General features: G+C 38.0%; 2 protein-coding genes across 2 annotated transcripts; one reads left to right on the plus strand and one right to left on the minus strand.

The window, feature by feature from the left end:
- Nucleotides 1–2224: 2224 nt before the first annotated feature.
- LOC135635499 (tRNA-dihydrouridine(47) synthase [NAD(P)(+)]-like) lies at nucleotides 2225–11339 on the plus strand. Its single transcript, XM_065146603.1, has 11 exons — nucleotides 2225–2594; nucleotides 4722–4838; nucleotides 4946–5182; nucleotides 6130–6352; nucleotides 6469–6722; nucleotides 7689–7961; nucleotides 8086–8367; nucleotides 8471–8591; nucleotides 10551–10720; nucleotides 10800–10906; nucleotides 11000–11339. The coding sequence occupies exons 1-10, from the start codon at nucleotides 2331–2333 to the stop codon at nucleotides 10896–10898; spliced, it is 2040 nt and encodes a 679-aa protein (XP_065002675.1). The 5' UTR covers nucleotides 2225–2330; the 3' UTR covers nucleotides 10899–10906; nucleotides 11000–11339.
- An 888-nt stretch (nucleotides 11340–12227) lies between these two features.
- On the minus strand, nucleotides 12228–12838 carry LOC135634690 (uncharacterized). Its single transcript, XM_065145199.1, has one exon. The coding sequence runs from the start codon at nucleotides 12781–12783 to the stop codon at nucleotides 12370–12372; it is 414 nt and encodes a 137-aa protein (XP_065001271.1). The 5' UTR covers nucleotides 12784–12838; the 3' UTR covers nucleotides 12228–12369.
- Nucleotides 12839–13639: the final 801 nt, after the last annotated feature.

Below are 13639 nucleotides of genomic sequence, written 5' to 3' on the forward strand. Positions count from 1 at the left end.
GCTTGGTTGTCTTCGATGAGGAGTGCGCTATCGACCTCATCAGTTTGCCTCACGCTACTCTGCATCTCGCCACGGTGTCTACAATGAAGATGGTGGCCACTTTACTATTGACCCGTCGAGCGGATTCCAATCTCAATCCCTCCCCTTTGTATCAACGTCGACGTCGATATAGATGTCGAGTGGCCATTCAACTAGATGTCATGCTTGAAGATAGCAGAGGATGTGATCATCGGCCTCCTCTACCTCCACCAAAGCAACTCTTTGATCATGCACGCCATCCTCAAGCCTTCCAACATTTTGCTTGGCCTAGACTTTGAGTCCCATCTTATTGAGTATGCTCTCATCCCGTCCCTCCTCCTTCCCTCGGCCTCACCTCATAGCCTCGCTGCCCCCCTCCTCCACCCCCTCCTCTCTCTTCTATTGTGCACCTAAGTCCTACCTTCCCAAGCCTTCATCACCTCTTCAATGTCTATAGCTTCGGCATCCTCCTCCTAGAGCTCCTCACCGAGAAGACTCCCTTCTAGGATCTAGTGGAAGAGTATGGTACCAACATCCCCCGATGGGTCCACTCCATGCGGGAGGAGAAGTGGAACAACTCCAGCGAGGACCCCGGGTCATCCAGGAATGAGGAATCCAAGGAGAGGCTAATAACATTACGTTAGGAAACGTAGCGGTTGAGGTGGAGAAGCAACCATCGATGTGGGAAGTGCTACAAATGATCAAGGAGGCGTGGATGGAGGTAGAGGAGTGCGCTGTCGACCTCATCAACCTGCCCCATGCTATTCTGCATCTACGGTGGTGGTCGCCACGGTGTCTACGGTGAAGATGGTGGCCACTTTGCCATTGACCCGTCAAACGGATCCTAGTCTCATTCCCTCCCCTTTGCATCTACGTCGACGTCGATGTAGATGTCGAGCGGCCATTGCACTGGATGTCATGCTTGAAGATAGCAGAGGATGTGGTCATCAACCTCCTCTACCTCCACCGGAGCTACTCATCCATCGTCAAGCCCTCCAACGTCCTGCTTGGCCTAGACTTTGAGTCATACCTCACTGGCTATGCTTTCATCCCATCCCTCCTCCTTCCCTCGGCCTCACCCCACAATCTCGTCGCCCACTCCTCCACCACATCCTCCTCCTTCTTCTATTGTGCACCTAAGTCCTACCTTCCTAAGCCCTCCTTCACCACCTCTTCGATGTCTATAGCTTCGGCATCCTTCTCCTAGAGCTCCTCACCGAGAAGACTCCTTTCTAGGATCTAATGAAAGAGCATGGTGCTAACATCCTCTTGATGGGTCCACTCCATGCGGGAGAAGAAGTGGAACAACTCCAGTGAGGACCCTAGGTCATCCGGGAATGAGGAATCTGAGGAGAGGCTGATAACATTGCTAAACATTATGTTAGCAAACGTAGCGATTGAGGCGGAGAAGCAACCGCCGATGTGGGAAGTGCTACAAATGATCAGGGAGGCGTGGGCGAAGGTAATGGTCTTGTCCAATAGTAGAGACCACTCGTCGGGGAGGTGGTCGAATATGTTACAAAGCTTGCTAAGGGAGCATGGATCGGAGGGCGGTGGTCGCTCAACATCGGCGTCGATGTTGACACGGATGCAAAGGGGGAGGGGTCGAGGTTGGGATCTGCCCAACGGGTCAATAGCGAGGCGGCCACCATTTTCGTCGTAGACACCTTAGTGGTCACCATCATTTGTATCGATACCGACATAATTGTCGCTTAGCAACTACGTCAGTGTTGACGCAGATGCATAGCGACACGGGGTGAGCAGCGATGAGGTCGACGACACACTCCTCATGGAGGCAAGTGACATCACGATGAGAGTCGACCTTATAGGCGACCAAGCAACTATGTCGACGTCGATGCTAACAACATCGTCGTCTGTCACCACCGATGCCACCGTCGTCGTCATTAGCCACCGAACGTTAAGAGTACCTTTTTACCTTTTAATTTTATGTTTTCGTCCATAAAATTGATCTTGTTAGAATAAATAGATCTAAATATTTTATTTTCGTAACTTTAGGGATGCTAATATAATATTTTAAATTATAAGGATCAAGACGTTAAAAGACAACTAGCCCTTGGATTTCTAATACCCAATGGATGCTTTCCTCCGTAGTTAAACCGGTAAACCTCCCAAACCCTATTATTTTGGAAAATGGGTTTTCTTTTTGCAGTACTAGAGGACAAACTTGTGATTTTACTCGATTCCGCCCACGAAGGAAACCCTGCGTGACCCCACGAAGTGGTAGCCGTTCGCCCACCCCGTCCCTCGCGGTTGCTACCTGAAGCCATTCCGAAGCTCCTTCCGCCGTCTTCATGGAAGGAGCCGCACCAGCCAAGGAGGGCTCGGAGAGTGTGGGAACCCTCGAATCCGAGGGCGCCACCCGGCCGAGGCCGGAGGATCTGGTAGCCAGAGCAATAGCCCCTGTTAAGGCCGAGTACCTCCGTCCTCCGCCTTCTAGGTCGGTTGCCGTCGATTCTGGAGTCGAGGATGGCTCCAACGAGAAGAAGAGCAGTTCCACCAACGTTGTCGTCAAGGAGAAGAAATCTCGGCGGCAGCTCAAGAGAGAGCGGAAGCAGGTTGGTGTTTTTCTTTTTGGTGGTTTTGTTTGTTAGATCGGAAACTCGTTACGAGCTTATGGTGTATAATTTTTCTTTATTTTGTTATCACTTTTTTATGTTTAGGATGTATAAAGCTCGTTAACTGATCATGTATCTCTGTATACCATGTAGCAAACTATTTTTGTAAATGAAATTGAAAATGGATAATACTGTTAATTAGTTATGTAAAAATGCTCTTCCATGAATATAGATCTTCAACATGGCTTGAACTTTAGAGTAAGAATCATCTGCAAATTGTGCCCTAGTGTTTTATTAGTTATTAAGAGGAACATTACAAAGTTTTGGTGTATAGGCATAAATCCTATGTTTTTGTTTTTCAGGTTTCAATATCAAATGGTAATTATGACTTGGGTCTTGAAAACAGTTTTTCAAATGTGACATTGGCCATTATTGGTCATCTTAGTTTCCTCTGGTATTAGACTCTGTCGGTGGCCATTGAGAGTCCATCTTGTTATACTTAGTTTTCTTTCTATGAATATTTTTTGGTCAATTTCTTCTTTGTAATTTATATTTGCGGTCACAGTAATGAGCAACTGATGCTTTTGAAGTTACATGTATTCTGTTTTTGCTTCTTTTTTTGTATGAAAACCTAAGGTGGCCTTAGCAAGCTTATGCTAAGTTTTTACTATTCTATAGAATGCTGTCAAACTTGTTTCCTGCTCTTTTTGGTTATCTATATTTGAGTTTCAGTTAAGATTAAATATACACTACATCAATAGTTCACAATTTCTTATCCAGAAAACTCCAATTTATGTTTTATTACGGTGAATCTTTTGATCATTTTATGAGTTTTTGCAGATGATTATAAAATAGTTACAGAATCATCTTCATAATTTCACACATTTTATTCATGCAAATACTTGTAGGATTTATTTTATTCTTGTATTGTATGAATTTAGGTATAAGGTGCTAATAGCCTGGTACAACATGAGTGTGATACACCATTACACCAATTCTTGAAAAATAGAATGTAACACGATATGAATATGGCAGTAACATATATGACAACTATATATAATACAATCCTTGTAGTGTTAGCATATGTTGTTGCAAATCATGATAAATAATAACATGTAATAGACTAGATTCTCAAACCTACTCGAACAAAAAAAAGCCTCAATAACATAATACTTCGAGAATTTGAAGGAGATTCCAAATGAACATCATTGATCTAGTGCTTAATAAGAAAATCAAACAATATGATTGTATGTCCATCTTTTCTATAAACAATATGTCAACATTCAAAGTGAACAATTTTCTCCCGTGAAGTATGCCTGAAGTCTCCTAAAATCATGATTCGAAGGTTTGATATCACACCTCGTATCTATCATTGGTTGGATTGATATGGGTCAAGTACGCATCAACACTACCAATGCATGGTACATCAGCGTATTATTGGTGGACGACAAGGGGGAGGAGAAGGACAAGAAGAGGAGGAGGAGATGAAGAGGAATATTCGGTGAGTGGGCTGCCAGTGGCGGATGATGCCAGGCTTGAGAGAGAGCCTTTAACTTAAAAAAATGAACCAGATTGGACCAGGCAGGTTGGGTCCATGGCACCGGTTGAAACATGTACTGGTAAATATCCCTTGGCACATACCGGTCTGGGTGAAATTTGAAATCATGCTTAAAATTGTCCGATTTTCTAATAATTATTTGAAGTATCATAATTGACACATCCAAAGTTCCAAACATTGATACAAGCAAATAATTCAAAATATCAATATTCTAACAGGTTACATTTAATTATGAATTTTGCTCCATTTGATGGAGTACCCTGTAGATTTGTCGAATTTTTATTTGTTGTTGGGTATCTTTTTGGGCTTCATATGTTTTACCCTCGAGAATCTTTGGTGAAGTCATTATATATCTAAAATTATAGATTAGTCTCTTTCTCAATTCCCTCCTATTAAAACCTTAGTTATCCAATCTCTTGTTCTTTAATGTTCTTGAGTCTATACTTTGCTTTAATTAACTTCAACTTTTGTATACACATATTATAATTTTTTTACTGTTACATTGTTCATTCCTAGTTCTGCATATGCGTTGTATCTGAAAATCTATATTTATTATGAAAAATGTTTAGGAGCAAAAGTCCACAAGAAATATCTGTCCAGAAGTAGCTAAAAGTGGCAATGCTGATGCATGCCCTTATCGTGGTAATTGCCGCTTCAACCATGACATGGATGCCTATTTGGCAGAGGTATACTACTCGATGTTTTTTCTACTATCATATCCATTTTTACCATATCTTCTACCACTACTATGTACATACTGTGTCAGCAATGGATGTAATGCTGTTGCATACAGAAACCACCTGACCTAGAAGGGGCATGTCCGTTCGTCAGCGCTGAAGAGTTCTGTCCTTATGGAATAACTTGTAGATATGCCAGTACACACAGACAACAAACATCCTTAAAGTTGGCGGTACCTGCTACTAAGAGCTCTGAAGTCAACAGCCTAAACAAAGATTTGCAGAAGCTTTTGTGGAAGAACAAAGTTAGTTTTCCAAATGCAGATCTTCAGCTCAAACTCCTTGGCCTTGAGGTAGGTAATATCATGGGAAAAAGCACTTCATTTTTGCAACATCATCACCATTATGTATAAACAAATTGTAAGATAATATCTTGTCTTAAAGCTCTTTGTTTTTCCTTATTTTTGGTCAAATTCGTATTTTATTTTCTTTTATGTTTCTTAGAAAGTATTATTGTCGTACTGGTACTTGGCTACATCTGAGTTTTTGGTTCTATCTCTGAGATCAAAACTGTTATTTTCCAGTTTTACGTAACTTGGTGAACCAATGTTGATCTTTCATTTCCTTATGAAGTAATATTAACGGGTTTGTCCCATCTTGCTGAATTAGAAAGAATATTTTTGCAATTGAGAATTCTATTTCTTTTAGGTGTATATTTATAGGGTTTAAATTATGTTATATAACCAATTTGGATACTCTTCTGTAAGTTATTACTACTTGAATTTCAAATAGCATTTTCTTAAATTAACGATTCACATTTTGAGTCCATTGAATAATCATGATGCACGTCCTGTGTCCCTAGAAAAATTGAATGTAGTGCTTGCAGCAAAGACAAGCCAGTTGGGAGAAATTCTTACCTATTTTAATCTTTTCTTGCAAAAGGTCTCAAAAATGTTGTGACTGTCATGTCTGATAGGTTGCTAGAACCGGGAAGAGTATACTAAAAGTTTAACTATATTATATCTTTAATGTTTGTCTATTTCTGCATCATGGAGCCACTGAAAATATATCCTCCAGGATTGCAGCATGGGAACATCTAAGCTATTTATTTTGGTTCTACTTCTAGTTCCTGTTATATTGATGTTGACTTTGAACCAGAAGCTACTGAGACTGAACCACAACTTCTAGTATATCAGAAACTTGAATTCATATCCTAAGTTGTTTATTATGTCACAGTTATTTCTGATAGCAAAAGAGTATTCTGTTATTTCCTTTTACCTTTCATTATTCCACTTTGCAGCGTGGTAATGGTGCACGTGCAAACTCAGGAGCGGATCACATGAAAAATCACCCAGAAAATAATATTCACTTGGATGACAACAAAGAGATGCTTTGCAGCCTTGGAGCCCCCACAACATGTCTAGAGAATGACTGTTTGGATAATGGGTCTATCTCTGATGATTCAAGACCTTTGAAGAAGACAAAGAGTCAAGCTGATAAAATTGACAGCTCTCCTAAAACTAGTAATGATATGCTTGACAACTTATGCTCTATGATTTTGAGCTTTGAAATATCAACTCCTGAGTAATGTGCCTGGTTTAACTAATAACGAGAATTTGGTCGGACACATGCCTTGCAGAAAACTTTGAAGAAAGTCAAGATAGCTGTTTGCAGAATGGGCTTGAAGATGTTTCACCTGATAATTTATATTCCTCCAAAGATGATCCGAGTCTGAAACCACATGCAAGGGAAATAAAGCTCATTGATTTTAGAGGGAAGCTATACCTTGCTCCCCTGACTACTGTTGGAAATCTTCCCTTCAGAAGGATCTGCAAAGCCTTAGGTGCTGATATTACTTGTGGAGAAATGGCTATGTGCACAAATCTCTTGCAGGTGAGCCTTCTAAGACTTCAATTTTTATTAGATGCTTAATATGATCTAATCTTTGTTGATTTTTTCTTGCTCTTGGAGGTGTATAATGCTAAATCATATTTTGCAAACCCATCAAAACACAAGGTTGGAGATGCATAGGACTCCGAGCCATTTTAAGAACTAGGAAAGCTGATGAAGTTTATGTCACAATCATTTTGCATTTTTTAAGAATACATATGGAAAATTTTTACAGATGTGTAGTTAGAAGAATATGAAACAATTACTAGTAATCGTACAAGGCGAGATAAATGGACACTTAAAAGACTTTATCAGATACTATAAATAATGATAAAGACTTTATCATATATCCCTCTAATTTGACAAATTCAAATTTCTCCCTGCTGGTTTTGATATCCCTCTAATTTTCAATTGTATCTATTTATTCTCCATACTTGTAGCTAATATGATAGAAATCTGTATATTCGTTTTTCAGTCCTAATCATGGAAAATTCCTGGATATCATCAATGTATTGTTGTTTTTTCTTTTTATTGTTGTCTTATAACAATATGCCCCTAAACTGATGTTTTCCCATATAGCTCTCACTTGATTATGAGATCTGTATCCCTGGTGAGCAAATTGGGAAGTAAGACAAACATATGCATGTTCACTACAAGTAACATGAATTTGCCATGTGATAGCTGAACCCTTCCATCTTACATCTCCTATATCTATCCATTTTTCTGGGAAGCATATTAGATAGCTGAAACATATTTTTACATAGTATAATAGCATCTCCTTCACCTGAAGACCATATGTCTGTTCGCAAGTGGTATGTATACGTCAACTAAATCTAGCTAACATTTAGAACTAGCATGCCTTGGTGTAACAAGTAACTGGAGCATATTTTTCCCACTAGGGGAGTAGATATAGAATATACTCTCTAGAAAATTAAGTTCTCTTGCAACTAAGATATCTTGTGGTACTAGGGGCAAGCTTCAGAATGGGCATTGCTAAGGCGGCACTCGTCGGAGGACATATTTGGAGTACAAATTTGTGGAGCTTATCCTGATACGGTAGCACGTACAGTTGAGCTCATAGATCGTGAATGTGAAGTTGATTTTATTGACATCAATATGGGGTGTCCAATTGATATTGTTGTAAACAAGCAAGCTGGATCTGCTCTGCTCACGAAACCATTGCGGATGAAGAACATTATTCAAGCAGCTTCTTCTACACTTTCTAAACCTTTGACGGTTAAGGTGCACAAGTATCCAATCCTGCTTTTATGATGTGTTCCATCTGAAGTATGAAAGTTTTTAATCCCAGAATAAATTAATAACATGGATTGGTTTTTACCTTATCTTTTGTCTGATAATGTCACAGGTGCGAACAGGTTATTTTGAAGGGAGAAATCGCATTGATTCTCTAGTTTCAGATATATCTAACTGGGGAGCCGGTGCACTGACCATACATGGTCGATCACGACAGCAACGCTATAGCAAGCTTGCTGATTGGGATTATATCTATGAATGTGCAAAAAAAGCCCCAGAAAGTTTGCAAGTTCTAGGAAATGGTGATATTTTCTCATATACTGATTGGATTAAACACACATTGGACTGTCCCAAGCTTTCTACGTGCATGATTGCTCGAGGGGCTCTAATCAAGGTTTCTCTTCTTGTGCTAACTTTTCATTAACAATTGACATCTATATCTTTCTATTGTGGTTTCCACGTTAATGCCACTAATTTGTAGACATTTGTCATCACAGCCTTGGATATTTACTGAGATTAAGGAACAAAGACATTGGGATATTAGTTCCGGGGAGCGATTCAATATCCTCAAAGATTTTGTTCGATTTGGCCTACAGCATTGGGGCTCCGATACTAAAGGTATGCTTCTTCATGCACTAAAAGAAACCAATCTCATATGCAACACTCAAGAGAGTAGGGTAATAAGAACTTATAACTTTCCAAATTAATTCATTCTTTATAAGTAAATATTCTGATATGCAATTTTGAGATAGATTTGTATTGATTATGTTTTTTATGAAAGAGTCATATTGAACATTACTTGCTGCAGACCACCGCTCAATTATAGAGGTACCAAGCTGGCAATGTTGATTATACCACAAAGACTGGGACATTCTATACATATATTATCGTGCTGTTTCTCAGTTTTGAGAGACTGTATGTATGTTCACATATCCTACAACCTTTGTTTTCAATAAATGACAAACATGAGTCGTGAGATAAACAGAAATAATATTGCTTATTCAGTTTTAGTCCTACTTAATCTAAAATCATTAGTTTCTAAGGATTGTTTCTATAGCTCAAGTTTATAATTAATTTCATTTAGGTTTTTATTAACTAAGACAACATCATCAACAAATAACATATGCTAGGGAAGTATATCATGTAAGTGATTAATAAGTTCATCCATTATCAAAGTAAAAAATTAAGGACTTAATGTTGATCCTTGATATAATCCTATGCTAATATGAAACTCACTAGACACACTCTCTATAGTTTTAACACTAGTAACTACATTAGCATACATATCTTTAATAACATCAATATAATTAGTAGATACACATTTTGTTTGTAAAACCCATCATAATAAATCTCTAGGAACATTATCATAGACTTTCTCAAAGTCAATAAAAATCATATGTAATTTCTTTTTGCTTATACTTTTCTATTAATTATCTTAATAAATAAATAGTTTTTATAGTTGCTCTTCATATAAAACCAAATTGATTTTCAGAGACATTTGTTTTAAGCCTTATCCTCATTTCGATAACTCTTTCCCAAAGTTTCATAGTATAGCTTATGATTTTAATTCCTTTATAATTTGAATGATTTTGTATATCACTCATATTCTTGTAAATTGATACTAAAAAACTATTTCTCTATTCATCAAACATCTTTCTGAATCTTATGATTTTGTTAAATAAACTAGTTAACCAAGCCACTCGTCCCTTATTATTTATCGTTAAATTTAATATCTATGTGGAATATTTATTAAATAATTTATAAAAATAATTTCTCCATCTTTCCTTAATCTATTATCATTAATACGTATATTTTGATCTTCATCTTTAATGCATCTAATATTGTATAAATCCTTACACTTTCTTTCCCCATCTTTAGCAATTTGATATATATCTTTTTCATAATCTTTTTGGGCTCTTTTTTAGATTCTTTGTATCTTTTAAATTTTCTCTTTTTATAATTTTGTTAATATTTAAAACATGATATTTCAGTAAAACTTGCTTTTAAAACAACTGTTGCATGCATCTTTAACTAAGGGGTAATAATGTCATTTTACATGTCTAGTTAAGCTTAAGTATAAAATGATTAACAAAAATAAATGGCGGTGTTATAATTTACTCAAAAGCAAATGATGTGGTCCGAATGAATAGAAGCAATTAGATTGGAAAATGATCAGTAAATATGCTAGAAAAGAATCTCTTGTTTAGACCTCTTTTGTACATGGGTCTAGGCATTGCTTGCCTAGATTTTCTGGGGCATATTTGCGGCTCTAACCTAAGCGCTCGGGTAATCATGTGTGACAACTTTGACTTTTCTGCATGACTATGTTGTTTGTAGATGGTTCGTTGCCACATTGTTATCATTTTGAGTTTGTGGTTGGCTTCATGCTACTGTAAACATGGTGCATTAAGCTGAAGTAAAAGAAAGATTCACTTAAATATTTTGGTTTAGACATCCTTTAATTCTTCTTTAATAAATTTGGACACTTACATGCTAGTAAACATGTATATCCATGTGTTTACATTGTATTTGTTTGCTTCAAATGATTATATCATGTTCATATTTGATGCGCTCCAGGTGTGGAGACAACGAGGCATTTCCTGTTGGAATGGTTGAGTTATACATACCGCTATATTCCACTGGGCCTATTAGATGTAGTTCCACAGCGTTTAAATTGGAGACCACCCAGCTACTATGGCCGAGATGACCTTGAGACCCTAATGGCTTCTGATTCAGCTGCTGACTGGGTATGGAGTTTAATTCCCATTCTAACTTTTTGCAGATTGTTTGCTGTTCATTCTTTACTTGGTTTTGTGGAAAGTGCAGATTCGGATATCTGAGATGTTGCTTGGAAAGGTTCCAGAAGGCTTTACTTTTACACCTAAACACAAATCTAATGCTTATGACAGTGCAGAAAACGGCTAATACCTGAGGTTGGTTGACTCACTTTTGTTCTCTCCAATCCAGCATCCAGGACTCCTAACCTGAATAAGAAATATGGTTTTATTTATGTTTTTACTTTTTAGAAAGTGCTTTCTTTGGGCTGATACGAGGAAAGCTGTACTTGTGAAGCTGAGATGCACACACCGAGACAATAAACAAAAAAAAAGGTTACTCATAGCTGGATCAAAGAATCCTGATGTTGATACAGTAAGGACTTACTGTTAAAATCCTTCAATTTTCTCCATGTTGAGACTGATGTAGAATATTACTAATTTGCTTATAGAACAGTAACATAATTGAAGGAATTAAGTTTATCTAATTTGCTTATGGTTCGTGTCTTATCTTTTAAGGTACTGTCAGTAACATCAAACTGTATTTATATGAAAAAGAAGATAAGACAATGCATTTGTTTGGTTGTGCATACTTGATCTTGGTGTTAGTAACATCAAAGTGTTAAAAGTACTGCTCCCGAGTGATCTAGCCATAAACCATATCCTTGATCTTGGTGTTGGCGCTTGATATGATACTTTGTGGGGGGCATTCCAACAGCAAAAGTTGCCCGCTGCGGCTTATGCCTTGATGCTATTCTTCATCTCTTTTTAGATATCTTTTTCACGGCTCAAGTTTGGCATACCTTTCACTGTTCTTTAGGCATCTCTTTATATGTTTAAGCTTGGCAGCATCCAAATATGTTCTTCCAATCCTTGTTGGTTTTTTGTCGTAAAAGCATTGTTCCATAAGCTAGCTTGGATAATGACCTAAGCTGGAAAAATACATTGGTGTCAATGATATCATATATAATATTATATTTAGTTGGGTCTTTACATGTTGTATAATGAGATCATGTAGATGGTGTCAGATCAAACTTAATTTCTATGAAATGTTAAGCCGCATGTTTTTAACTAGCAGTGCAGTGATATTGATTGTAGCATACGGAACTACGAAATCGGATGTGATTTCCTCGTTTCTGAACTCTGACTACCTTGATGTTTCCTTGGGGGAATTGTGTATAATCTTAAATATTTGTTAAACAAATCATCTATGAACTTAATTGGGAGAATTGTGTATATCAGTTTAATTTTTTTTTATGATAATAGTATTTAATAATTTTTTAAGTATTTACATATTGTGTGTTTCTAAATTCAAACAAACAATAGATAATTATTGGTAGAAATTGTTATTCCGATTTCTTGTATTATTATTAATAAAAAGAACAGAGGAGATCAATATTGTGGAAGATCATTTCTTTTTTAATCAAAACTTGTTAGGACACTTAAATTATTAAGAATTGGCAAATGAATTATCCGTTGGGAAGCATAAACAAAACCTTTTTATTTATTTATGTATTAAACACCATTGGTTCCAAGATTTGCACGTCAAGATGCAAACTTAATTAGCTCTTAAGCAAAACATGATCCCCTACACACACTTGGATTCACCTCTCTGCAGCGGCTTAATCCACCCTCCACAGTGGCCTAAACCACTGAGCGTGGAAGGAAGATTGGTAAGAGACCATCACCAGCAGCACCAGCACCAGCAGCAACACCCCCCACGGCGAGCTCCCCGCCGGATGTATCGACTCCCGCCGCGCCCGCGGCAGCCGGAACACGAACCAGCTATCCCTCACCACGTAGCGGGCGACGACGATGAGCGCGGCCGGGAGGAGGAAGAGGAGGAACCTGAAGCTGGTCTCGGTGCGCCGCACCTGCGTCTTGTAGTCCCCGTACCACGACACGGACAGGAAAAGGATGACGATGGCGAATATGGCGATGAGTTGAGGGGGAGGGAGGGAGAGGGAGGCAAGTGTTTGCTCTCTCCATCCATGCTTCCATTGGGGTCCTCTCCTCTCCGCGAAGAACCACGCCATGGTCGTTGCTTAGCTTGCTTGTTGTCGATGGCTCTGCAGGATGTTAGCTCTCTCTTTGGGGGTACAACACATGAAATATAACGCATAAAGTTCGGCATCACTAAAGCCGCAGCATCCATCCATGGAGGGAATCGATGCCAAGCTTTTGCTTGGCATCTTAACTTGGAAGTGGATGGTTGATTACAGCAGGAAGGAAGGAACCTTAACTTTTGAGTCTGCCGTAGATATGCTTTTCGATTACTCACGTCTTAAGTCCCTAATAACATTAATGATGCGTTAAATTAGTTCCAATAACTAATAAGATTCATTGTTATTTTATATTTTATCATAAAATATGTTATATATTATTTTTATTTTTATTTTTATTTTATGATGTATTGTATTTTAGGAATTTTGATATTTTCACAATTTTATCATCAAATTTGTTGCTTTGTGTTTCTACTTTGTTGAGCAGCATCTAATGAAGAAAGAACAAAGGCCCAAGAAGGGGTTATCTGCCAGCACATCGTACAATCTTCCTCATTTTCAATTGTCTTTGCTCCTTTAGCAACCGATCTAAGTTTACCTGCTCTTGGGTCACGTACAACTCTAGGATAATCTATGACCTAAAAGCTTCCATCAATTTCATTAAAGTTGATGTACCATTATCTTGATATGCATCTTTGCCCCTTAGCACAATCTCGACTGTACATTACTTTCTTCACGATAACTCGAATTGATAATATTATAGCATATTCTTTAGGAGTAGCCACCATTACGTCCTCTTACCTCATGCCAAGACCTTTTGACCACAACATCACATCCATAAGTTGATTCATCTTAATTCTTTCATCAAATGCTTCATCGAGTTAAGGTA

The sequence above is a fragment of the Musa acuminata genome, chromosome BXJ3-4 (genome assembly GCF_036884655.1).
Source record: "Musa acuminata AAA Group cultivar baxijiao chromosome BXJ3-4, Cavendish_Baxijiao_AAA, whole genome shotgun sequence".
In the NCBI taxonomy this organism is placed as follows: domain Eukaryota; kingdom Viridiplantae; phylum Streptophyta; class Magnoliopsida; order Zingiberales; family Musaceae; genus Musa; species Musa acuminata.

Coding starts and splice junctions, on each gene's coding strand:
- LOC135635499 (XM_065146603.1), top strand. CDS start 2,331: ATGGAAGGAGCCGCACCAGCCAAGGAGGGCTCGGAGAGTGTGGGAACC. Junction 5,183..6,129: donor TCAAACTCCTTGGCCTTGAG/GTAGGTAATATC, acceptor TCCACTTTGCAG/CGTGGTAATGGTGCACGTGC. Junction 8,368..8,470: donor CTCGAGGGGCTCTAATCAAG/GTTTCTCTTCTT, acceptor TTGTCATCACAG/CCTTGGATATTTACTGAGAT.
- LOC135634690 (XM_065145199.1), bottom strand. CDS start 12,783: ATGGCGTGGTTCTTCGCGGAGAGGAGAGGACCCCAATGGAAGCATGGA.